Source organism: Manacus vitellinus, unplaced genomic scaffold (assembly GCF_001715985.3).
Source record: "Manacus vitellinus isolate BGI_N305 unplaced genomic scaffold, ASM171598v3 scaffold_10_pilon, whole genome shotgun sequence".
Lineage (NCBI taxonomy): Eukaryota > Metazoa > Chordata > Aves > Passeriformes > Pipridae > Manacus > Manacus vitellinus.
In genome coordinates this window covers 488,469-514,559 of record NW_021938838.1, presented here as the reverse complement: position 1 = coordinate 514,559, position 26,091 = coordinate 488,469, and the positions used below count along the sequence as shown (strand labels likewise).

General features: G+C 41.3%; 3 protein-coding genes across 3 annotated transcripts in view; 2 read left to right on the top strand and 1 right to left on the bottom strand.

Annotated features, from left to right (window-relative positions):
- The window catches only part of SLC7A6 (solute carrier family 7 member 6), a 23,789-nt gene extending 17,297 nt beyond the window's left edge, over positions 1 to 6,492 (top strand). Inside the window, exons 6-10 of the mRNA XM_008933396.3 lie at positions 2,799 to 2,902; positions 3,809 to 3,905; positions 4,152 to 4,301; positions 4,984 to 5,167; positions 5,520 to 6,492. Of these exons, the coding sequence (XP_008931644.1) occupies positions 2,799 to 2,902; positions 3,809 to 3,905; positions 4,152 to 4,301; positions 4,984 to 5,167; positions 5,520 to 5,614 (630 nt within the window). The 3' untranslated portion in view covers positions 5,615 to 6,492. The remainder of the gene's footprint in view (positions 1 to 2,798; positions 2,903 to 3,808; positions 3,906 to 4,151; positions 4,302 to 4,983; positions 5,168 to 5,519) is intronic.
- Positions 6,408 to 12,120, bottom strand: SLC7A6OS (solute carrier family 7 member 6 opposite strand). The gene is made up of 6 exons (XM_018085180.2): positions 12,088 to 12,120; positions 10,952 to 11,884; positions 10,063 to 10,524; positions 9,692 to 9,886; positions 8,665 to 8,788; positions 6,408 to 8,222 (listed from the first exon to the last, which is right to left on the bottom strand). The coding sequence occupies exons 1-6, from the start codon at positions 12,118 to 12,120 to the stop codon at positions 8,101 to 8,103; spliced, it is 1,869 nt and encodes a 622-aa protein (XP_017940669.2). The 3' UTR covers positions 6,408 to 8,100.
- Positions 11,828 to 26,091, top strand: PRMT7 (protein arginine methyltransferase 7). Its single transcript, XM_018082389.2, has 17 exons — positions 11,828 to 12,213; positions 13,003 to 13,039; positions 13,555 to 13,704; positions 15,103 to 15,211; positions 15,942 to 16,054; positions 16,796 to 17,037; positions 17,180 to 17,357; positions 17,595 to 17,722; positions 18,758 to 18,896; positions 19,314 to 19,397; positions 20,114 to 20,161; positions 20,961 to 21,050; positions 21,701 to 21,862; positions 23,093 to 23,167; positions 23,914 to 24,074; positions 25,223 to 25,319; positions 25,882 to 26,091. Exons 1-17 carry the CDS (start codon positions 12,119 to 12,121, stop codon positions 26,035 to 26,037), a joined length of 2,064 nt encoding a protein of 687 aa, XP_017937878.1. The 5' UTR covers positions 11,828 to 12,118; the 3' UTR covers positions 26,038 to 26,091.

Below are 26,091 nucleotides of genomic sequence, written 5' to 3'. Positions count from 1 at the left end.
AAAATGCTTGCAAAGAATGCCTTTTGGGGGGAAAACATTTCTCCAAATGACATATTAGATAATTTGCATCCTTCAGCATAAGGTTACATTCATACATTTTCTCTCTCTTCTTTAACTTTAGCCGTTAATATTACTTATCTAAATGCTTATCCTTTAGGCAATCTTACTAAACATCTTAATTCTCTAACATCTTGTTGAGTGAACTCTGTATCTTAGCTTTGTATATTTAGAAATCCTCCAACCGTTTTCAGTTTTGTTTCTTGTAATTTCATTTACTGTTTGGCTTCAGAAATCAGCAGTCCAGGTTTAAATAATCCTTTAAACTATTACAACAATTGCCTATTAGAGTTTTCATCTTGTCCTCATTCTTACTTGTCTGGAGAAGTTGTCTTAGTTCAGTCACTGGGTCGTAATGAAACACGTTCTGCATCAGGGTGTCTCAGAGCTGCATTTAGATCCAAAAAGGATCTGGGAGAAGCACTTTGGGTTCTAATAATTGTTTGTTCTTGGGCTGCAGAAATCTTTTCTGTACAATAATGTGAATGGTTAGTTGCAGTTTCAGTTGACTGAGAATTGGTAACCCATGGTGTACAGAACACATTTCCTAGGGCATGGGCTTTTGCTAAACTGAAGTCCCGATTTCAGCAGGAAGTAGAATTTGTATGTGGATTAGTTCTTTTATACTTTTCCTGTGTTGATTTTTATAATATCTGGGAGAATCTCTGGGCATTTTTCCATCCCCATGTTGAAGCTCCATTTTGAGGGAACCTGTGCTAGTATGTATAAACTGAAGAGCTCAGGAAGGGAGGTGCCTTTGAGAACCAGGGTGACTAACACGGTGTTGACTTTGAACCTTTTGGCAAGGTTCCCATTGAAGTGATTGTATGGTTTGCATTGTCCTTCAGCAGCAGGAAATCCTATCTGCCTTTGCTGAGGCTCAACTAAATTACACAAAAGGATGTTTTAGTGCTTTTTAGTGTAAATGATGTTATACAGCTAAGCAGAGCTGGATTCTAACCTTAACCTGGATAATGTGCTGAGCACAGCATTTTGTCAGTGCTGGCAAAGAGCAGGAAACTTGAGCTGGCCAAGCTTTGTTTTATGTCAGTGAATTTCTCAGCATTTTATAGGTTAAAGATTGACATTATATACAGGGTTTTGTCTTGTGAAAATCAAACACTCATTTAACAAAACCCCCCAACTATATAAAGTCATTTAGGCTTTTTTGACCTACAGAAACATTAATCAGACCATAATGCACTGCTCTTGATGATCTTGTTCCTGCAGTAATTAATCAAAATTTGACCACTGTTAAATCAATATAACTTTATATGGTACAAATAAAGGCCAGTTCTGAATGCTGACCACCTTTGGCTGAGCTCCTTAGCTCATAAATGTTATGGTGAAGACCACTGGTTTAAAGGGGAGGTCAAGGGGGAGGTGTTTCAAAATACTAAAATATTAAAAACTGAAGCAAATGTTTGTAATAGGCAGCCCTGCAGAAGGCTGAACTACTATATATGCTTTGTATGTCTGAGGATCCTGAAATTGAAAAAGAGGAGAGAGATTAGAAGGTGATTTAGAGAAAGGTTCATACAAACATTTAGGTTACTGCTGCCTGCTAAGGTGTAAAATGTTAATTTTGAGGTTTGTTTGAATACAAGTAGGTATTAGGTATAGAAAGGTACTTACAAAAGTATGTACCTTTCTGTTTCTATAAATAGTTATCTCATGCTGCCTAAGGGAGATATGATTCTTTTTCTACCATGACTGTTGGTTTGCTTCTGTGAAAGCAATCCTGGAAGCAGTTTAGGTCAGGAGGTAGGAAGGTTCCCCCCACGTCCTCTGAACACAGCCTGAGGGGTTTCTGCCTGACTCCACACTGGTGCTGACCTTCAGATGTGTGCAGTGCTCACACCAAGGTGGGGCTTACAATACCCTCAGTTTTCAGGATGAAATGCCTTCATTTTTCAAATGTGTTGTCTGATGTTCTGAGTCTCTCTCCCTTTTTCTCTCCATCCAGGAGGCTGAACAGAATTGACCAGGACAGTATCTTGCAAATTATTACCCATTTTTGTTATAGATCCAAGGTCACTGGTAATCAGTGGCTCTTACCACTTGCTGTGAAACTTTGATGCTCCTGATTTCTTGAGTTTAGAGCTGTGTCATGGAAAGTCACCACAGCTGGCTGGCAGTATTGTCCAGCAGCATTAACAAATGCTGATCAGAGAACTTGCTCTGTCATTTGCCATGTTGGGAGAGTAGAGCCCAGAGTCCCTGCTGGGGAAGCTAAAGGAGAGGAAGATGTTGCTTAGGAAATTGCAAAAGCAGGAAAATAAATCTAGATTCCAGGAATACTGTCTCTAAACAGTAGGTGTGATGTTGGTTACGTGGTTATGTTTATCCACTGCAATATGGCACTTCCCTTTTTGGTCATGTAATGACATTTTTGTCCTTTATTCTCTGTAGTCCAGAGAATGTTCAGATGAGTTCTGTAGGTCATTTAGATCATAAAATATATTGTTGAGAAAATTCTCAGACTGTTTTGTTTTAATTTGTGAGCATTATTTTTGTGAGCAGAAAATGTGAGTTCAGGTGCTTGGCTAAAGAAGTCTGTGCTTATTTAGAATTCATAAATAAATAAGAAAGCTGTGTGCTTCTTTGTGCTGCATTATGGGTTGTCCTTACTGTATTGCTGTTTTTCCATACAAACTCATTACACAGCTCTGATGTCGTTGTTTTACATAAGCTTTTTCACAGGTATTTTCATGTTTCCTTTTTCTTTTCCCTTTCATCAGACATTTGCTGACCAGGCATTTGGTAGCTTCAGCTGGACAATCCCCATTGCTGTAGCCTTTTCTTGTTTTGGTGGACTTAATGCTTCAATTCTAGCATCATCAAGGTAGTGCATCTCTTTCAGTTTGACAAATGATCATCAATATTTTTACATGTTACTGTTATGCTCATCTATTCTGACAGTGGCAAAAATACTGTTGTTACTGAACCTGTAATAAATAGCCACAATAAAATAAACCTCTGTGGATGTTAACACTACTTCCCCAAAGCATTCCTGAGAGCACACAGAGCACAATTAAAGATCATATTAGTGGTGAGTCCTCAGGCCTTCTGATTACTTGGATTACCTTCCATTTTCCTTGGTCCAATAATTCTAGCAAGTTCTTACTTTCAAATGTATTTGCTTAAAACTTACTGACCTTTTAAAATCAGTATTTTAAAACTTTTTATTGGGAAAAAACCTTAAAAAGTTGCTACTGCTATGAAGCTGCAGTCAGAAAGCTTAGGATACAGTACAGAAGCTTTTCTTTGAGCACTGATTGTGGATGTGACTAGCCAAAATTTTAAATAGATTTATTGAGGCAAATGGGAACATCATCTGGTGAGGGAGTCAATACAGAAGAGTTGATATTAAAATTATGTGTGGTTTTTTCAGCATGTGTTTGAGTGACACCATTTTAGTGACCTAAAGCTCTTCTGGTGGCCAGTGAAAACTATTCCTCTATTTTGTGAAACAACAGAAATTTGTTTCTGTTACTGTAGATGTTGTCTATTTTACACGTAGCATGATTTTTTAAAAACAGATGTTAACAGCATGTTTCCAAAGCTTATACATCTTTTAATGGTTGTTGTACAGTACATCTCTAAAAGAAGAGTTGAAGTTTAAGGATCCCAGTTTAAAGGATGGAAATTGAGTGGTGTAAATATTATACTGGTGTTATTTTTTTATTTTCTTTAATACATTCCCTCTCCCCTGTGGCCTCACCATGTGTTTTCTCACTATTTTTTTCAGGCTGTTTTTTGTAGGATCTCGAGAAGGTCACCTTCCTGATCTGCTGTCTATGATCCACATAGGGAGGTTCACACCTGTGCCAGCACTGCTCTTCAATGTAAGTTGGTATTGCTTTCCTTTTCAGCTTCTCAGATGTGAATTATTTAAAAGAAGACTTTGAAAAATTCACAAGAGAGAACTTCAACTTTGCTGTCATCAAGGTGATTGGTGAAAGAGTGATTTTGTGAGGCATAAAAGCATGCCAAACCCCAAGGAGTGTAAGGTGTTACTTTAAGCAAAAAGCAGCATAAACAGTAAGTTTCAGTGTTTTGTTGTTGTTCTCACACTTGTTCTTTCCCGACAGTGTATTATGACCCTTTTTTACCTGGCTGTGGAAGATGTCTTCAAGCTTATTAATTACTTCAGTTTCAGTTACTGGTTTTTTGTTGGTCTGTCTATTGCTGGACAATTATATCTGCGCTGGAAAGAACCAGATCGACCCAGGCCTCTTAAGGTAACCCTTATGACACAATTGTTTCAAATCCCTGTCTTCCATGTAATAAGATATATAAAAACACAGAAGTGCTGTCTAAAATCTGGACCATACATCTTGTGTCTGAAGGTTACAAATTGATCAGGACATAAAACATGGTTTCCATTTTATATTGTACCATGAAAGTTAGCTGCTAGGGAAGAGTCAGGGATTGTTGGAATAGTATATTATTGTGTGCTAGTTCAATCAGTATCCCTTCTCTCTGTCAACAAGAGAATGTCTCTATAGGCTTACATAGGAGTCAGCTTTTTATCTTGCATTAGAAATCTCTGTCAACGTGGCCCACATTTAGCTCTGATGATATCCAATCCTCTAATGACCTTCCCACACTTTGAGTTAATACTCCTCACAAAGAAGTCATTCTGGTTTCCCAAGTTCTACTGGACTTTTCTAGAAACACTTCCTGCCACTATACAGTTGCTTTCAGCACAGCAGAGTTACCATAGTTGTTAATTTCTGCAATTTTTAGCAGCAGTTCTGTTAAAAATAATTCTGCAATTTGCTTATGGTTCTAAATAGCCAGATATATAAGAGGAAGAGCAGATAATTTCACAAAGTGGGGTTGAGAGGGAAAAGTCTGTATCTCAGTGTTTGTAGGCAATGAATATTACAATAACATTCTGTTCTGTTTTTCTGTCTCCAGCTGAGCCTGGCTTTCCCAATACTATTCTGTATATGCACAATATTTCTGGTAGTAATACCACTCTATAGCGACTTTATAAATTCAGTGATTGGAATTGGCATTGCTTTATCTGGAATTCCATTCTTTCTCTTGGGAGTCTATTTACCTGCATCGAGGAGACCTCAATTTATTAACAAGATTTTAGGTAAGTTTCTTTGTAGCTGGAGATGTTGTTAGGAAAGAGGAAAACTAAAAGGGTGAATCTGGGTCTGTTGATGGAAGGGGTTGTGGGGGGCTGACCCCAGCCCCCAGCAGAGTACCCACAGAGCAGGGTGCTTAAGAAGAAGAACACTGTAGGATGTCAACAGAACACTTTTAAATAGTATCTGTTTAAAAAAAGAAAACTGAGTGGAAGACAGTTATTGTATTAACTCTTAGTGTTTGTTTCCCTGGAGGGAGGTGAGGCAGTTCCTGACAGCTGTCATTAGTCACATTTGTTGTGTAATTAGAGTTGAGATTCGTGACTGTTGTTCTCATGTCTCCAATTTCTTGTGCAGGTGCAGTCACACGAAAGGTGCAGCTGCTCTGCTACTGTGTTTTAACAGAGATGGACACAAATGAGGAAAAGAAGTTAGAAAGGAAATCCAACTAAAATTTAAAGCCATTACGAGAAGCAGGAGGGAGGATACAGCGGTTAAAACAACTATAAAGGGAAGAGGTAGAACTGGAAAAAATGGGAAAACTGTTTCCAGTGGTCTTTTAGAAATCCTGAAAACGTCCTTACGGTTGGGTTCCCACAGAGCTCACGCCCTCACGTCATCCTCCTGAACTGGGCCGTGTTGGCAGGGCGTGTTTTCCTGGGATGAGGAGTATCTGCCCATGTCAGGCACAGCAGCTGTGTCAGTGGTTCCCTCAGAACTGTGTTAGCATGGGAAGAGCTCCCAGATCAAATCCAATTGCTGCACAGCCAGGCAGTGAAGTAAATGCATTTTTAAGTTAGACTGAAAACCACTTTGACTCAAAAGACCAAGTCATTTCCAGCTTAATTCTGATGGATTTTTGCATGAAATGTTTTGCTGTGCTATCTCAGTTCTTACCCCAGAAGACAACTGGTTACAACTACCTACCTAATTCGTCATTGAGAAGAAAAATGAATAAAGTTGTGCTCCATTATTTAAAGACTGAACCAACTTTTCTCCCTTAGAGATAAGTATTTTATGCCATATACTACGTGGAATGTGGCATCTGACCGTGGCAAAGATTTAATCAACAAGGCACCTTGGCACTAAAAGTTTGATTAACATTTGATGATTCTTTCTTGTAAACTTGTTTTTGGTGAACTTCTGCTAGGTTTTATGAAATTTTCACAATAAAAAATATGTTCAGTTTGAAGCAGGTAAGCATTTGTTTCTGAGCTGTTGCAGTGAACACACAGTAGCCTTATGACCTCAGCAGTCAGAAAATTCCCTTTATTACTATCAGTACTGCTCATCAGAAAAAGACTACCTCACAGAAGAAACCACTTTCTTTTTTTTTTCCTCTATAGCAGAAGTTCTGTGGCAAAAACTAGATCCTGAAAGCTAAGCAACAGGGAGAGAAAGTAGAAATAAAAATGGAAGTAAAAGTACTACTGCAGCACAGGCATGCTAATGAGTAATATTTGTAATTTCATAGCTGTAAGTCTGACCTCAGGACACCTGTAATACTGAATTTTAGTGCAGCAAAAGGCAAGAAGCAGCAGCCTCTTTGGCTACAAGAGTGAGATGTACTTCAGAAACATACCTGGAATCTTTACCTTAGTTCAGAGTGTCTCCCTCAGTTGATCTGAGTTTGGCCACAGGTACTGTTTTGTGCACTTGAGCTGAACTAAATCCTGTAATCAGATTATGGCTGAAGCAATGCACACTTCCAAAGGTGCACCACATTTTCATCAGCCACTTGAATAACAGTGGGAATATTTGGATTTTTGCACTGACCCCATGACCAAGGTTATCTTAGAAAGTGCAGAGAAGGGCACATGGTGGTGGATGGTGAAGACTAACATCAAATGGAGCCCTGGGATACGTTTATGGAGCAGCATTGGGATTTAAGGGAGTTAAATTCTAGCTGAGGAAGTTATGTGCCAACTGTGCATAAAACATGTCTGGTCTTTTCACTACTAAATAAAAACTATAATTTAGCCATTTTAATCCAGCTTTTTAATCTTGTAAATGGTTGGAATAGATTCAGTACCCAAACTGAGCCATCTGTCCAGTGAACAAGCAGAGCTTCAACAGGCACGGGTCGTGGCAAAGGTAACAAAGGTTATCTGGGGCCAGATAACCTTGCTCTGAAACCAACAATGAAAAAATTTTGCCTCCACTACTTTGACTTTACCAGTCAGAACTAACTGGCCTAAAGCCAGTGCTGCAGCCTAAAGCTCTTGCATGACATTGATCTCACATCCTATCAGCCATTCTTTACAGACTCCAGGAGGATAGTGCTGAAACACTTGGTGTGTTCAAACACAGAGGATTAAATGGTTTTAAAGGTGTATAAATGCAAGTTAAGATGGTGTGGCTTCTGCTGTACCAACTTCTTATGATCTTTTAGTACAGAAAACTTAGTCAAAACATTTTTATTTACAATTTAAGCATGCACTGTTCTACTCCAACAGTAAAACTACTGGGAGAGCAATGGACAGGTCAGGGCATTTCATATGCTCCAACACTTGTAAAGAAAGTCACTTACACTTAGAAACAAATACAGTAGAGAGCACTAGGACAGTGCCTTTCTCAAGGACTTCACTTGCCATCAGGGCAGACACACACTTCTCGTGAAACCTGGCACATCAGCCATGACCAGAAGGGCTGCTGCCAACAGCACCTCCATGTATGACGTGGAGGTCATACATGTATGACATGGAGGTATGGGCACTACAGGAACAAACGCTTGGGCAGGGAGCTTTGGGGAAAAAAAAAGTTCCTTCAGAACCTCTGTACAACACTTGTGCTTCGAACAAAAATCTGTGTTGTCAAGTGGCCACAGACACCCATCTGTTTGAGATCTGCCAGCTGCAGCTGGCTGTTCCCATGCTGCATTCTCCTACCACAGCAGAGTTTCACCTTCAGCACACGTTTCATCTTCAAAAAAGAACTTTCAGTCAGAACCCAAATCTTCCATCTCGTCGTATCCGAACTCCTGTAGAACCTCCTGTCGGTATTTGTCCCACGTTCTTCTCCTGTAATATTGCTCCTCATCACTGGAGCTCTCTTCAGGCTCTACAAAAAGAGCATCAACACTTATAGATTATCCCTTCTTTTTAGTTAAATAAGTTAATCAGACTATTTTAAGCTACTTGTGGAACTAACAAAGTCTGAACAACTTCTGTATTAGGTGAGGTTTGAACTGTGCTTGGAGTACTCTGGGATGGGGACTTGAGAAGGCAGAGGCAGCATTTCACAACCATGTGGACCCAAGTCATCAACTCCTTCTCAAAGCAAGCAATCCTTTGCAATTTTGCAGCAGTCTGAAAATGACTTAATTTTGACTTTGCAAAAACACTCTTCTAGTTCCAAGAAAGATAATCTTCCTCTAAGCAGATTTTACCCATTTTAAGAACACTACCCCAGCAGTGCTCAGTTAAGTTGCTTTTTTAGCATGTAAAAAGAAGAGGATTTATGTGCACAGCATGAAAGCAAACAGCATTTATTATAGGTGTACCTTTTTCTCCATCTTCCTCGGGTAAGAATTCATCTTCTTCGGGATAATCATTCCGCCAGTTATTTTCATCATTTTCATCATCTTCATCTTCATACACTTCCTCTGGAACAGGATCATCATTTACCTGCATATCAACACAAAACATAATGCTGGGAGTCTGTATTTGTAGTGAATGTTAAGTGGGTTTTCATCCACCTGTGCAATACTATACAGATCAGAAAGAGCCAAGAGACACTCACTGATGGCACAAGGAATTCTGCAGTTACAAAAAGGACACTGCAGAAAAATTGGACCTGTCACTGTGTTCACCATAACACTTCAAATCTGCTTTAGGTGAGAAATGAGTTGAGTTACATATTTACATGTTCCACTTCAGCATTTAAATGTTAATGTCTAACTTAATCCCACTCACTTCAGCAGTAGTGTTATAGATCAAGGAAAAGAAAAAGTAGCTTCAGGTTTCCAATATGTAAGTCTATTGATCACAGTATCTATAGAACAAAAGACTGAAGCTTACATTAAACTTCCTAACTCCACAGTCACTGAAGGACAATTCTACTAGGAAAAAGTATCTCATATCAAGGTTAAAGTCCAGTCTTCAGATACTGAAAAAGTTGTGTGTCTCCTTGCTCCTCTTTCCGCTCAGATGTATTAACAATATTTTAATATTTTTACTTTGTTAATATTTAATATTTTAATTACTGCCTCCTAATCACAAGTGAGACGTGAATTACTCAAGTTTACATTTGTGTGCCAAAATGTAATTGGCAGTTTGAAACCAGACGGATTTTTCTGAGTACATGAGCACCATCCCTTCAGTTTCCATTGTCATATCATCATTTAATGAATGAACAGTAACCTGCAGGAACACAGCACACCAGAGGCCTAAGGCAGAAGTCACTGAGCACATGTGTAGTGTCTATCTCAAAGGACCTTTCTTGGCATGGCAATTTTTAATGATAGGACTTAAAGCATGTTTATTTGTGACCTTTCAATTTAAGAAAGATCCTTTTTTCCACACCCTTACCCATTCATATTCTTCTCTGTAGGGCTGTACAGAAAGGATATTTTCAATCCAACCAGGGGCTGATGTTTCCTTATAGTAGATGTCATAAACATACTCATCTTCCTTCTCACAGTGCTTTTTAGCATCTTCAGAAACATTTAAACGCTCACGGATCATCTCTACTGCATTGCAAAGAATCACATCTGGATCGATCTTCTGCTAAGAAAAAATAAAAAAATGCTTATTTCCACTCAAGTCATGCAGACAAAGTCTTGGTTACAGCCACCAGTTTTCTTTGCAGCTAACTAAGGATGACGTCCTGCAATCTGAGACCAAAACACTTTCCCACAGCAGGATCACAGTATTCAAGAACACTGAGCTGATTTGCTGACCTGGGGGTTGGCAGAGGTTACGCTGCAGTCTCCCACCATCTCCTCTTCTTGGACAATATCAAACAACTGGAATTTCCCACAGCAGTCCGAACTCTTATCAGCAGCACCGCTCTCCTCCTGTGAAGCATCTTCCTGTGCTCCAGAGCCTGCCCCGTGCCCATCAGTGTCAGCCCCAGCCCCTGTGGCAGGCACGGCTGTCTCAGCACAGGCGGGTCGGTGGCTGGCTATGACACGGTACCGGTTCTCCTTCCTCTTCTCCTGCCTGGAGGAGCGGAGCTCCTGGAGGATCCGCTGAGTGCTTCCCACAGGGGGCTGGAGCTCCTGGAGAATCCGCTGAGTGCTTCCCACAGGGGGCTGGAGCTCCTGGAGGATCCGCTGAGTGCTTCCCACAGGGGGCCGCAGGCTCTGAGCTGCTCTGTCCCGTGTGATGGCATCCTTAACGTACTTCTGAACTGGTTCATTCTGAGTAGAGGAACAAAAAGGAGGAGGAATATAATGACACCATCCTACCCCTTCCTAGAAGGAATTAATGACTACTAGTAGTAGTGCAATAAGAACTGCAGCTCTAATATTCCTAACATCAAATTAACTTCTACTATTGCTTTAAGCAACGCAACAATCAATATTCTCTTGATATCAGGAGAAAAAAGCAGAAGATATAGAAGGAAAGTTCTAAGACTGTTTCAATTTGATTTTTAAACTACTTTGTTGTATGGAATAACCGTCCAAACAAATGCCTTTGGAAGACCGCGATGGACCTGAATTTAAGGCAAAATATCCTTTACGATGTCCTATAAAGATCATTTCCCACGACATCCCAGTTTGATTCAATATAAAAGGCCGGATAGCGGATGGTAGTTGTTATCCTTGGAGGGCTGAGCTTCAGCACCTCAAACAGCAGACACTCGGGCTTCACTTGCTGACTGTTCCGCGGTCTCTGAGTGAGGAACAGCCTGTAAGTGCGAGAAGCTGAACAGGCTGTGCAGTGCCCGTCACTCTGTCCTGCCCGGCGCAGGGGCTGCCCCTTCGCGTCCCGGCACCTAGCCACGCCGCCGCTGCTCTCGGCGGGCCGCGACCCACAGGGATACCCGGAACCCGCAGGGAGCCAGCACCAGGCCAGCGAGAGGCCTCCGGGAGCCCGGCTGGCCGACCGGGCCGGCCCGCGGCGCGCTACATTGGCGAGGACGACGTCTGCCACCAGCTGAAGAGGCTCCGCTTCCGGACGGCTCCTCGCGCCGCCGCTTGCAGAGCGAGGAGGCAGCGCCTCGCCGGCTCGGGGCCGCGCCCGTTCCGGCCCACCCGCAGCACGGCCGCGGAAGACATTGGCCGCAACGAGGGGAGGAAGGGAAGGGGCGGATCCGGCAGTGGAAGGGGAGGGGAGGCCGGGCGGGGTCTGGGCCGCCGGCGGTTCGCGCGAGGCGCGGCGGCGGCTGCGGCAGGCGCCAGTAGCGGTGGGTACCGGCCGGGTACCGGCCGCGGTACCGTGAGGGGGCTCGGCCCGGGGCTGCCGTGAGGGGCTCGGGCCCGGGCTGCCGTTGAGGGAGCCACAGCCGGGGGCTGCCGTAGGGGGCTCGGGCCCGGGGCTGCCGTGAGGGGCACAGCCCGGCGGGCTCCTGTGAGGGAGGCTGCCGCGGAAACAGCGGGATGAGCGCCTTGTCCCCCCGGCCGCAAGCCCCGCGGGCGGGAGGTCCGGCCTGCCTGGCCCCGGGCGCTGTGCGGCTCTCGGCGGGCCGCCGCTGGGCCCTCCCCCGGCACGGGCTGTGCGGGCACCCCGGGACAGGGCGGGAGGAGTTTTCCCTGAGGATTTACCGTGAGGGGATTTCTTTTTAAAACGTCGTTGTAGAAAAAGCGTAAAGCGGTCACTTGGCTTCTGGGCAAGGCAGGTGTAACAGGTACCCAGAGCTCAAGTGATGGCTGAAGTTACAGTTGTTTTCACTGGGAGTTTTGTGTTTGGTTTGTGGTTTTTTCACAGCCAGAGTCTGGTGTATTACACTGAAGTGAAAGCAGCAAAACTGCACATAATACATCAATAATATAGTACAAGTTGAGACTGGTCATGAAGACCTTTTGTGGAAGAGCTAATCCAACCACTGGTGCCATGGAGTGGTTAGAGGAGGCTGAGGACTATGACTACCACCAGGAGATTGCCAGGTATGATGGAAAAAGGTACTTGTTCCCCTAAAGCCACCAAAAAAGAGCAAACTCAGCTTGTTTTCATGTCAGTTTTGGGGTTTATCTTTGTAGAATTCCTAAGGGCATGAGTTGATCGGACTGTAGGATAACCTAAATGTTAGTGAACGTGCCTGGTGTTGTACAGGGCAGAACTGTCAGTGTAAAATTTTGTGAACTATTCTCCAAATAAATTCCTTCTAAACTTTTTAAAATGTTTTCTGAGGTGCTGATCCTGATACTGACAATGACTGAGTTGTGGCAAAATGCATTGACTAAATTTCTTTTAAATCCCAGTGCAATAAATAGTTGCCAGTTGTCCGTTACTGTACTAACTTTTTAAGAGCTTAATGTAACAGCCAGGGTCGGTGGGAAGATTAGATTTTGGGGTATTTTTAAATAGTGCAACCCGTGAAGAAATGGGGACCAAAGAAATTTAAATCTCTGTATTGGTCTGTATGACTCTGCCGCTGTCCCAGCTGTTACTTCACAGTTTGTCCATAGGTCTATGTCTTGGGTCATTGCTGAGGGGAGGATATGTGCCAGCAATTAATTAATTCATTTATATGTCGATGGCCAGATCATTGAAATGACATTATTCCTCAGATTTGGTGAACAGTTCAGATGCTCAAAGAGCCCGTCAGCTGTTTGTGCATTTATGGGCCATGGGGACCAGTTGCCTTAGTAAGAGGAAACAAGGGAGGCTCTCTGAGATCCTGCAGTTTGTGCTTTACAATATGGAATATTTTGACTGGAATTTTGTTGTTGTAGGTCACGCTATGCAGATATGCTTCACGATAAAGACAGAGTAAGTACAGAGGCCAAACCCTTCTGAATGGTAAGAAAATGGCCATTTCCTTTCTCTTGTAGCCCCATTTAATGGTATGTAACCAAAACCCACTATTTACACATGTTGCTTCTCATGTATGAACACATTTCAGCAGATGAAGAGAGGAATCTAAATCCAAGACACTGTAGCTCCTGTACTGTCAGAGTCAGTTTATGATTATTTGAATGCTGCTGCAGGGGAAAATTTTTTTATTATTTGCTCCAGAAAATGTATCACATTTGGAAATTATGCATGTGGTCTGAATAGCTGACTGATCAATGACAGTGTGAACTTGGTGATAGAAGTTGATGTGCTTTGAATGGACTGATCCCACCGGATACACTTGCTTTTGCTGAAGATGGCTTTGGTGTGACTGTAAGGCATAAAGAATGTCTCCAGGCCTTTTTCTGCTTATAAAGTTGTGGTTGGAGAATTCAAGACTTCTGCACAAAAATGGAAAGTGTAAATGGATTAAAGGTTTTTCTTCTCCCCAGAATGTGAAGTACTACCAAGGTATCCGCGCTGCAGTGAGCAGGGTGAAGGAGAGAGGTGACAAAGCAATAGTTCTGGACATAGGCACTGGCACAGGACTCCTGGCCATGATGGCAGCTTCAGCTGGGGCAGATTTCTGCTATGCAGTCGAGGTGAGCATCTGGTAGGGGCTGCACATGTGCTGCATGTGTGTTCAGAGCTGCCTTTTCAGGCTTCAGTGCAGTTCTGGCTGCACAATCAGTGGACTGCATGCATTTGTTATTTTCTGTGGTGGCTTCTGAAGAGCAAACTCAAGCCTTTCATGTGTCAAAACCACCTAGGTCTTACAAGAACATAGTTGAAAAGGTATAGTATATTTTTCATTTTTAGGACAGTTTCTGTAAATGTACAGATTGACATTTCTGAGTCAAGTTTTCTGGTATTTCATTGTCTCTACTTTTTATCAAAAATCAAGTGTAATATAGAGCTTTAACCATGTTTTTGAAAAATGTCAGTATTTTCTAACCATATTGCTGATCTTTAGAAGTTTTAACTCTTGGAGATGGATTCTCAGACCACTTAATCATAACATGAACCACGTTGTAACAAGGAGGCCATTTCATGAACGGACTTTTCCGTCTCTCTGGGATGAGATAGAACATCTCCTTTTTTATTGGCACTTAAGAAACATCCTGATGGTCATTAACAGCCATTACTCATATTAAGGATAACGACAGGAACATTTTGGCCAGTTTAGGTTTTTTTTGATGCATTTGAGGAAACAAAGAGAAGATCTGCTTGTCTATAGGGTCTAGTTGAAAGAGTACTGTGGGATTTCTACCCAAGTAGACATCTGTATTGTTTTTTTAATTTAGAATTTTATCTGATGATCATTTTTCAGGACAGTCTTCTTTCATGTAGACACAGGAAGCCATCAGAGAGGTTTGTGCTGATTTCCAGAGTGGCCACAAGTGTCTTATCTTAGGTAGTCAAGTCTTGTGACTGGATGGAACACTGAAAATTCTTGAGTTTAAAAACTGGATATGAACGTTAAACCCTTTCAACATATTCTTGGTCATTTTGTTATTTTTGCTGTGAAGGAAACAAAAATTCTTTTCACATTTATACTGTTAATAAAAGCAGATTTTTGACATACTTCAGTGACTGTTTCAGTGCTGATTGTTTTGAGTTCATTTATTTATTTAGATATTATCTTGGGCACATGTAAGTCTCTTGTGGTTCTCTTGATGGATATACGTATTTTTCCAAAGAAATAAATAAGTTTGCTTAATGTGAATGCTAACATACTCTTGATGTGTGTTCTTGTCTCTCGAAAGTTCAGTTGGAACAGCTTTGGGAGACAGCTGATACTCAGTTGGTAACAGTGACACTGGAGCTCTATGAATTTTTCAAGCAAGGCTCTGTCTTGTTTCATGGACTTCAGACATGGGAGAAGATACAGAAGTTGTTCATTTGTTTCAGAACTAAATATGTTGCATTTTGTGCTGGTGTCCTTCCACTTTGGAAAGCTGATGTGAGCTACTATTTTGCTACACTCTTGCCATTCACAGGTTTTCAGGCCCATGGCTAACGCTGCTGTGAAGATAGTGGAGAAAAATGGTTTTTCTGACAAGATCAAGGTAATCAACAAGCACTCCACTGAAGTCACAGTTGGCCCAGGTGAGAAAAATAGGCTAGGCTTAAAAAAATTGGCAAGTGGCTGAACACCATGAAGGAGGATGTCTTATTCTCCATGTGTCTGCAATCAAAACTCAGGCAGGGTCTGCAGCACAGGTGTTTTGAGGAGTGGCTGAGGGGCCTGGGGCTGTTGTTCAGCCTGGAGCAAAGGAGGCAGAGGGGACACCTCATGGCTCTGCAGCTGTCTGAGAGGAGGCTGTAATCAGGGGCTGAGCTCTTCTCCCACATAACAAGTGACAGGACAAGGGGATGTGACCTCAGGTTGTGCCAGGGCATGTTTAGATTGGATAGTAGGAAAAAATGTTTTATGGAAAGGGTTTTAAAGCATGGAGCAGAGTGTCCAGGGAAGGGCTGGAGTCACCATCCCTGGAAGTGTTTGAACAACGTGGATGTGGCACTTGGGGACAGGCTGGAATTGTGAACCTGGTGGCGGTGCTGGGTTGATGGTTGGACTTGATGGTCTTTTCCAACCTCAACTGTTCTGTTACTCTAGAAAGTAATATTAGAAATTTACTTAAAAAAGGAAGTGTTCTAGTGATATTTCAGTAGTCATTTGTATTTCATAGTAGACTTCTAAAGGAAAATAATTTGCAATCTTCAGCAGATTCTTTAACAGGAATAAGTTTTTTAATTACTTGTGTTCTTAGGATAGCATTTTCTTGAAAGACTTGTATAAAGGCTCAACATTACAATATTAATTTGTATCTTTTAGATGGAGATATGGAATGTCGTGCAAACATCCTGGTCACAGAATTGTTTGATACAGAGCTGATAGGAGAAGGAGCTTTACCAACATATGAGCACGCACACAAATACCTTGTACAGGTAAGAAAATAGAAAAGGATGGTGTGTCACATCTATCTCTAGAGAAATCCTTCTGTCTTTTTTTTGGACTAAGATAGAGATTATACTTAGGCTTCTGCATCCCTTGGTAAATACACCATCAGCTGTGTGTTTCTTATTCAATGAATAATTTACTAGGCTCATTCCTGGAATAAAGCTACTTGAGTTCGTATTGTAAATCACAGGCTCTGAAATCACACCTAGATGCTTTGTGTTGAAACCAACAACTTGCTGGTTAACAGATGTCTTTTGGTTATGATTTGAAGCTCTCCTTAATAACAACCTTGTTCCAAGCTGTTTTAAAAAAATTAAATCCTTGTAAATTTGATGGGCTTCACCTTCTGGGCATTGCTTTGGTTTTGGTAGGTTTTGTCATGCTCTTACTACTCCGTATGCTTTTTGCCTGTGGAAAAATTTTAAATAGTGTTATCTAGTATCCTTCATGGACATATAATCTATAGGTATAAGTTTAGGGCTTCCTCTTTTACCTTTTCTAATACTATCCTTTAATAAAATGTGGATGGCAAAACTTTATTTAGGTTTCTAATTTTAGTTTCACCTTTCTGATGTTACAGAAGTCTCCAAAATAACTTGTGTTTAAGATTTCAAAGCTCCCAGTCCACCTTTTCTTTAAATGGTTTTGCATTTCAATTGGTTTAATTCTCATTCATGTTAATAAGTCTAACCCATTGAGTGTATTTACCCTTTGTTTTGAACACTCAGGAAGGATGTGAGGCAGTGCCTCACAGGGCAACAGTGTATGTCCAGTTGGTGGAATCCAAAAGAATGTGGGCCTGGAACAAACTGTTTCCCATTCATGTCGAAGCAGAGGATGGTGAAAAAATTATTGTTCCCCCTTCAGAAATGGAGAACTGTCCAGGTGTTCCTTCTGTTTGTGATATCCAACTGAACCAGGTGCCCTCAAGTGACTTCACTGCCCTTAGTGATGTGGTGACAATGTTCAGGTAAGGGAGACATTGTTTTGGTCAAGACAAACTTGTCCTGTTATGCCTTTTCTAGAAGTTGTGTGTTCAGCCTAGGAAGCTGGTGAGAATTTCTGAAGAATGCTGAACTGTATCTTTGTACAATTTTTATGCCTCTCTGCAGTGTGGATTTCAGTAAGCCAGTACAGAGTGCTTCAACCTCCTATAGAGTGCAGCTGGAGCCTGTTAGATCTGGGAAGGCACAAATTGTCCTTTCCTGGTGGGACATTGGCATGGACCCCTCTGGGATGATAAACTGCACAATGGCTCCCTACTGGGTAAACCCCACTTCTGCTTTGCAGGTAAACCACTGAGCCTTCAGATAGCACTGTCATGGCTGTGAGCAGCTATCCTGAGGAAAGGCCTTACTGGGTGTCTTACTTTGTTCACTCTCCATTGACTGGGACTGGTTCCTCAGGGTGTGTGTCTGTCCCTTTGCAGTGGAGGGATCACTGGATGCAGTGTGTGTACTTCCTGCTCTTTGTTCACTCTCCATTGACTGGGACTGGTTCCTAAGGTGTGTGTCTGTCCCTTTGCAATGGAGGGATCACTGGATGCAGTGTGTGTACTTCCTGCCGCGGGAGGAGCGGGTGCTGCGGGGGGAGCGGGTGCAGCTGACTGCCCGTCGGGATGAGTACTGCCTGTGGTACTCCCTGCAGAGAGCCAGGTAATGGTACTGCCTGTGGTACTCCCTGCAGAGAGCCAGGTAATGATACTGCCTGTGGTACTCCCTGCAGAGAGCCAGGTAATGATACTGCCTGTGGTACTCCCTGCAGAGAGCCACGTTAAAATGATTTACTTGCCTGTGGTACTCCCTGCAGAGAGCCAGGTAATGATACTGCCTGTGGTACTCCCTGCAGAGAGCCAGGTAATGATACTGCCTGTGGTACTCCCTGCAGAGAGCCAGGTAATGATACTGCCTGTGGTACTCCCTGCAGAGAGCCAGGTAACAGCTCTGGGGGGGAAAGGGCTGCTGTTCACTCCAGGCTCGAGCACCTGCTGCTCTTAGAGCGTCTGTTTTTGTAGAAGAGCAAGAGAAGAACATAAAGACTAGAAAATTATGCAAAGCTGCTTCATGGGCTATGTACAGGTGCAAAATACACATTATGCATAAAAACATAGTTGGACTGCAAGGTCCTGCTTTGTACCTTATGCATGCTGTGACAGAGAAACAAAAACACTCGTGGTTGATTCCTGGAAATTCTAAAATACAGCTCAGCTGAGCTGGCATGTAGGTAAAGAAGTGAAATAATAATTCTGTCTCCATTTTCTGTTTTCTTAGCACTGTGTTTTTGAGATTGCTACCTTTTTCTCAGGTTAAAAGGAGCTTAATCACGTTGGTTGTGATGGCAGTAGCAGCTAACATGTTTAAAAATCAGTGCTAGCTATAGAATGTCTGAATTTCCTATGCCTTTTTTACTTAGGAATGCAAACAAGTACCTTTTTTCTAAAAGAACAAAACCGAAAAACCTAGCCATCACAGTTAGTGAATGGGTTTCTTGGTTGTGAAGGTGAAAATTGGTTCTTTTTGGCCTCTCTTTGGAAATGCAAAGTTACAAAAACGTCATTGAAGAACTAGTAACTTTGAAAAAGTAACAGCAGAGTCCCTATGCATTAGTGTGCACTGTGGCCCAAATGCACAAGCATAGATGTTTGCATGTGTCTGGTGCTGTAGTTAACACTTCATTGACATCTCTTACAGAGCAGAGGAGGCTGAAGCAGCCGGTGGTGTGGAGAGCCCTGTGTGCAGGTGTCACGCTCACCTGCTGTGGAACAGGCCTCGCTTTGGGCAGCTCAATGACCAGGCCCGGACACGCCAGTACATCAGGGCATTGAGGACAGTGAGTGCCTTTCCTGCAGGTTTTTTCAGCTGCTGTGATGGATGCACGGGTTGTTTTATTTGCAGAAATTATTTATGGAGTTTGTTTCTCCCCTGCAAAGGACTTTGCTCACCAAGTATATTTTTTTTTCCATCAGCGGATCTAGCTTGTATTTTTGTCATGAAAACTTTAGTTTTACATTTTTAAATTGTAAGCTACCATTTCTGCATAGGAACTTGTAGCAGCTCTGTGTATTTGTTAAAAGTAGTATTGGTAGTTGAATAAAGATACCCAATACATTTTTGTGCAAACTTTTTCAAACCTAAACCAAGGGGACTACATGAGCATTTTTTACCCTTATTTTACATGGAAATGTATAAAGTGGGGAAAACTTTTTCATCTGGAATAGGAATAACAATGACTGTTTATTTTCTGTAGGTTCTGAACACAGATAGTGTTTGCCTTTGTATCAGTGATGGCAGTCTGCTGCCTGTGCTGGCTCACTATCTTGGAGCAAAGCAGGTACATTACTTCCTCCTGTTTATCAGATTTTTACATTTTAGCTCGGTATTTTTCTCTGTATAGTTCATTTCCAGCTCATTATTACACTGAGTCTGTGTGTAAATGAGAGCTGAGAGCTGCCTGGCTGTCTCACTTATGTGTCTGTGCCTTACTTGGTCTATCCTGTCATGGGGCTCTTCAACCTAAGATCTATTGCAGTTGGACTGAATATCTGGGAATGTGTAATGTAATATAATCCTGAGTGTAGCATATTGCCTAGCTTTTCACCAATTATGAACAAAACTTCATTTTTTTTCTTACTGCAAAAGGCCTCTGAGCACTTTCCATCTGATCCAGTCAGGTGGTGTTAAACACTGCTCACAGGGAGTGAGCACTGCTGGAGCTTGATTTGGCACACTGGCAATATGCTTGCATTTATTCAGGAGTAAATGTGTGCCTAGAGCAAATGTGCATCTTAAAAAAGGAAAATAAAATATTTGCATTTTGTTTGTGGTTTTTTTCTTGTATGACTGTGAAAACAGCATTATTTAGCTTGTAGTTATTGGGGGTGTTTAGTTGTTAAAAAGGTTTGTGGCAGTGGGCTGTGGAATAGATGCATGGTTCTTGTGAACTGTGCTCACTAGGGCATCAAAGTGTTCCTTCATTGTTTAGTTAACATATTCTTTTAATTAAAAGCTATAATGCTAGTTTCACTAATTGTTGTGTGTTTTCATTAGGTGTTCACAGTAGAAAACTCTGGTGTGTCCTGTTCTGTCATGGAGAAAGTGAGTATTCCATTTTCTGTTAAAGCAGTAGATGAACCCCTGGTGTTACTGAGGCCGGAGTTGATGCCTTTGTTTGTTGTTCTTGCATCAATTGTTTAGAAGTTCAGTCGGTTTAATGAATGTGTTTGAGGATGCTGTTTGCTCTTAGGAGACACGGGCAGTGGCTCTTCACTGCAAGTGCTGTTCCAGCTGCTACCCTGGGGAAGGGCACAAAAGGCTCTGCCAGTGAAGTGGAGGCTGTTCAGGAGAGGCAACTGGTCTCTGAGAAGTGAATGGAAACAGCTTCCTGGAGTCATCCTTGACTGTGGCTATTTTAGTTGGCACTGGGTATTTAAAGAGGTCTGGCTCAGCCCGTGGCTCAGGAGAACAAAACAGGAACAGCAGGCACGTGAGGACCCAAACCTGGTCTCAGGCAGAAGCCAAATATGCAGTGTATTCATAGCTGAAGTGATTCTTACCTTTCTTGACTGTTGTTCCTATATGTTTCAAAGTACAAATGAAAGAAAGTGAGACAATTTCTGTGTTACCTGCCTTTTTATATACTTGTGTGAAAGAATATGGAGGGCACGTGCTTTAGTTCACTGGGTGTGACACGTTGGCTCTAAGTGTGTGCAGCCTTCAAGAGCAGGATGCACAGCAGATCTCATCAACCTGGTAAGATACGGTAGGCAGTTTTTAAAAAAAATTTGACTATTGGGGTTTTTTTATAATTTATTTTCACTAAAATGATTATTTTGGTATGTATTTGAGTCTCAGCTGTGACTTTTGCTAAAGACAGTGTGCTACTTTTTGGTTTTAGCTTTTGAAAGCAAATCATCTTGAAGATAAAATTAAAATAATAGAAGCACGTCCTGAGTTGCTGAAGCCTTCTCATTTTGAAGATAAAAAGGTATGTTAGTTGTCCAATATACTGAATTTCAGGGGGGTGGTAGTGAGCAGAAGGTAAAAATTATTTTTGATTTTCTGCTGTGCTATTGTAACCACACTGAATGCCATTATATCCTGCTTCTGCAAAATGCAGTGAGTAGATGGTTCAGATCATGTGCCACTAAAACTAAAGGAGACTGAAGACTGTGGGAGGATTGTTGCTTTGTTTTTGACAGGATGTGACTTTCCCTTGCTGCATAATCTGCACCAGTTGTTCAGGCAGTTTAACTGGTTTAACTGTGTATGTGCTACAAGGCTGGAGCTCTTTGGCGAGCCCCTCAAGAAGATGGCAATCTCTTTGGAAGTACTAACATCATTAAATTAAAAATTTTGAAAGTACTGTGACTCATTACAAAGCCTTCCAACATAAAAATATTTTCTCTCAAACTTTGTTGCAGGAAAATTCATTTTAAGATGTGCTGACTAAACCCACAGAAATATGTCTGGTGTGCCCTATGTGCAGTGTACAGTAATTAAATCTTTATGGACAGTAGCAGTTTTGATCTAGATGATTTCACTCCTTGTGTTGTGTCAGTAGCTGTTGGAAGATTGAGACAGCCTGTGTTACTGAGTTGTTCTTATAATGCTTTTATCTACTCCTTTCTTTGCCAGATTTCTGTTCTTGTGGGAGAGCCATTTTTCAGTACCAGTTTGCTGCCATGGCATAACCTGTATTTCTGGTATGCCAGGACAGCTGTGAGCAGGCACCTCAGCAGCAGTGTCTCTGTCCTACCTCAGTCTGCTGCTTTGCACATGATGATCGTGGAGTTCCAGGTGAGCTTGTTTAGAATTATCCATGTGATAGTTACACAAATCCACTGAAATAAGTCCTCTTCTAGGACTTCTTACTGACAAGTGTATTGCATTTTAATACTGTCCAATATGTACTTACCACCTCAGAAAAGAATATTTGATATCTTGAAGGTGAGTTGTGCTATTTCAGCCATCTCTTGTCAGCAAATTAACTCAAGTAATTTTACCATTTAAAATGGAAGGGCTGAATGTTTTAAAATATTTCTTTAGATTAGAAATTGCTGGAGCATGTGACAGTAGTGGTTATTTATAAAATTAGATATTCTGCTACCTACCAGTTTTTGAAATGGTGCTTGATAAGACTGGAGGCAGGATTCCTAATTGCATGTTCTTTTTTTTTAACCTCTTTGAGGCTGTGCACAGGTCTGAATTTGAGCACATCTTAAAAATAATTTGAAAAGTCATCTTTCAGAAATTGTACAAAGCTATAAACTTTTTTTTTTCCACCGTTAACTGAAGTCATTAAGCTCCTTAACTGAAGATTGTGAAATGTTTACCTACAATGATAATGGAAATTAAATATGTTCTTTCATCATTAATATGCAAAGACCAGTAGCTTAAGTGAGGGACTCTGTAGTCTGAATATAGTAAATAATATAAATCTGTAAATAAAAAAAGGCCTATAATCTAATGAATTTTCACATAAACATAACCTTCAGTTTATCTGTTAAAAATGCAAGGTGTTTAATACTAATCAAGAGTAATCAGATTGAAATAAGCAGTTAATTTCAATTCCATGATTTCTTATCTAGAGGACTTGCTCCTCTAGAACTCAAAGCATTTTGGAAGGAAGTCAGCATTATTGTGTTCATGTTCTGGATGAGGAAGCTGAAGCCTGCAGAGTGAGGACTGAAGATTATTCAGCAATCTAGTAGCAGAATGTAAAGTAACATTCGTGTCACCTGAGCCTGAGTTTCACCCTTTCATGAGGGTTGTGTTCAGAGCTGATTCCACATAGCTCTTTTGGTAGAACATTTAACTTGTATTTCATTCCATTAAGCTGTTCCCAAAGCTATTGCTTTAATTTTACATTTTCTTCTTTGTGCAGTAGTTGTAATGGTTTAGGAATGTATAGATAGGAAAGAGTCTTTATCTGGCTTGCTATCAAATGTCTGCTCTACAGCTAAAATTATGTTAAGATTTCCTGTTTCCATTAATAAAGCCAAACAAAATCCTGGGTTTTTTTTATAGGACTTATGGAGAATCCGGAGTCCATGTGGCATCTGTGAAGGTTTTGATGTCCAGACTATGGATGATATGATTAAAGTAAGAAGACTGAAAGTAGTTTCAGCACAAGCCTCAGCAAAACAAAAACTCACCTTGGCTTAATAAAGCATTTTGTGACTGTTGGAAAACCTGTGTGTTAGGCAGAACACCATTGTTTTAGTCTTTCAGAACTCTGGTGACTGTTTAGTTCTTGTAAAACAGTACCTGTCATGGTGTGGGGTTTGGGGTTGGCAGTTACTTCTTGTTTGTCAAGTTCTTCAGTGCTTTGCTTTGTTTGGAAAATAATTCTGTTCATTCAAAAAGAAAATACTGTTCTCAAAATGGGAGTTGTTTATAGATGAATCCTGCTGCCCTCACTTGGAGGTACTTTTGAAAGAGAAAAAGGCTTATTGACTGCTGAGAACTAGATAGGAAGGGTGAGATTTATTTGTATCTGTTTCTGGAGCTGGACTGTCAATATCCATATTTGAGTTTAGATTACCTTGACAGTCATTGTGGAGGAGTACAGGCAGTTGTAGAGTAGAATTCGTCTGGAGGGAGAAGAAAATTTAAATGCATTTACTTTTGAAAGTGCCTGGTTTTGTGTCATTGCTGAGGGCCATTGTCACAGCACTTGGTTTCATGCATGTGGGACATTTTTTCCCTTGTGCCTAAGAAGTGCAGTCCTGTCCTCTTGCAGCTTTATTGCTTAAATACTCTGGGTTAAGGACATGTAATTAGCTTGAAAACATGGACTATTTGCCTTTTGATTGTCTTCAGATAATTTTATTCCTTTCTTTCTTCAGGATTCTCTGAATTTTAGGGAATCCAAGGAAGCAGAACCTCACCCTCTGTGGGAATATCCTTGCAAGTCACTGTCTGCCCCCCAGGAAGTTTTGGCATTTGACTTCAGAGAGCCTGTGCCCCAGCAGTGCCTCAGCACGGAGGGCTCTGTGGATCTTCTGCGGTCAGTGTGCTCATTGCAGTAAAGACTCCTGCCAGCATCCAGGGCCTTACCTCCTGTTCAGGTTCTTGGGCTGTTACAGTTAATGGTGGGAACACACTTGACAGTTCTTAATAATGTGACCCAAAGTTGTGGAAGATATTCTGACACAAATTTCCTGTGGCTGTTCTCAACAGGCTATAACAATAATATTAGATATTATTAGATTGGATAATATGCCTGTATTTCAAACCCAACATTTTTCTAGCTGTTACTGTGATTTAAAATTTAAATAGATTAATATATGATGTAGAGAAAGTAAAACATTGTCTGGATGTTTTTAGTCTTTGTTTGTTCCCTGTTGCTGAGTTCTTGCAGAAAAAGCTCCTATTTAGCTTTTCAGATTATTGTGTTTAATAAATTACTGTGTTTAATAGCTTTAAATTATTGTGTTAATAGCTGTTAAAATGTGTGCTATTCTTCCTTCTAACTATAATTCTGGCAATTTTGATGTTTGTAATGTCTTCTGAGATATTTTTCACTATAATGTGACTACAAATTGTCCCTAATTCTGTTCAAGCTTAAAATGCTGCTTAAGAATTAAAAATCAGGGGAAAGGTTTTTTGGGGTTCTTTTTTCGCTGTCTAGATCTTGGATAACTCAAACACTGCTGTAATTGTATGTTTCTCATTGTGAAGCAAAATTCAAGGTTTCACAAAATCCAGAACCACCTGTGTGGGGTCTCTGCCTTTGCAGCAGTTGTATTTGTAGGCAGCACACTGGCAGCACCTCTGCTTCTTGAAGTGACATGGTATGTGTGGTAAACATTTCCTCAAAATTCAGAATCCATAGAAACTGGGGTCTCTAAAGGAAGTGCTCTCTGAACATGCAGTGTAACTTATGCCATGTTGTTCAGGGCTGGTTAAATGACTGTGCTGCTGAGCAGATGTAGTTATGACATATTCTCCTCTTCCTTGCCTTTTTTAGATTTCATATCTGCAAATATTTTAAAAGTTGCTGCCCAATTACCAAATCACTCAGCTGTTCAACTTTTTTTCAAGGAAAGAAGTTCTCCCTGGTTTTCCAGCTCTCCCTGAACCACTAGTGCAGTGTCTCTGTGAAGCTGTCAGTGCTGTAGGAAGTAACAGGTTTTATCTTCCACCTCTCCCCAGGAAAGGAAAGAGCCATGGAGCAGTTTTGTGGATGGAATATCATCTTGCTGCAGATATCTCCATAAGTACAGGACTGATGCAAATTTCAGATGAAAAGGTACATCTTCAGTCTAGATTATTACATCAAAGTCTGTAGGATTACAGTGCTGAACAATGGGTCCCTGTTAGCCATGCCTGGGTTATGTAGTGCTCTGTGTTACACTGCTTGAATACTACATAGACAGGACTAGTAGAAATATCTGTTCATGTTTTTGCAGGGAGCAGGAGATGTACCTTAAAATGGGAGAATCTGAAGTGGATCAAAATGCACCACAGTTTGGAATCAATTCAGAGTTTAAATATGATGCTAGCTCAAAGTAGAGTTTATTACAAATACCATTTCTCAGTTTAACAAAAGCAAAAACTGGAAGGGGAAGGAGTATTTTTGGTATTCTATCTAAATATTCTTTGACCAAAATGCATTTTTCCCTCTGCCTTCTCTGTGCAGAGCAGCACATGGTACTCAAGTGAGGTGTTCCTAGGGTGGGGTGGATGGCAGTGGAAGAGATGATGCTGATCCTTGTGGGCCCAACTGGGAACAAGGACTCTTACTGCATTGTTACTGTGTGGTAATAATTGGTAGAGTTTTAACTGCGTCCACTTTGAACTGTCTCCTGTAGGGAACCTGTGCCTGGAATCCCCACTGCAAGCAAGCTGTGTATTTCTTCAGTTCTGTTCTTGAGTCAGAAGCTCTGTCAGACCCTGCTGCTGTCACCTATACCATAAGTTTCGACACAAAGACAGGGGAGATTGCCATGGATTTTAAGCTATTATAAAATACTTTAGCTCATATTCCTAAATTATAATAAACTTTTTTTTTTCATACAGCA

Coding starts and splice junctions, on each gene's coding strand:
- PRMT7 (XM_018082389.2), top strand. CDS start 12,119: ATGAAGACCTTTTGTGGAAGAGCTAATCCAACCACTGGTGCCATGGAG. Junction 17,038..17,179: donor GATGTGGTGACAATGTTCAG/GTAAGGGAGACA, acceptor GCCTCTCTGCAG/TGTGGATTTCAGTAAGCCAG. Junction 21,051..21,700: donor CTCATTTTGAAGATAAAAAG/GTATGTTAGTTG, acceptor TTTCTTTGCCAG/ATTTCTGTTCTTGTGGGAGA.
- SLC7A6OS (XM_018085180.2), bottom strand. CDS start 12,120: ATGACCAGTCTCAACTTGTACTATATTATTGAT. Junction 9,887..10,062: donor TAACCTCTGCCAACCCCCAG/GTCAGCAAATCA, acceptor TTTTCTTAGCAG/AAGATCGATCCAGATGTGAT. Junction 8,223..8,664: donor CGAGGAAGATGGAGAAAAAG/GTACACCTATAA, acceptor CTCTTTTTGTAG/AGCCTGAAGAGAGCTCCAGT.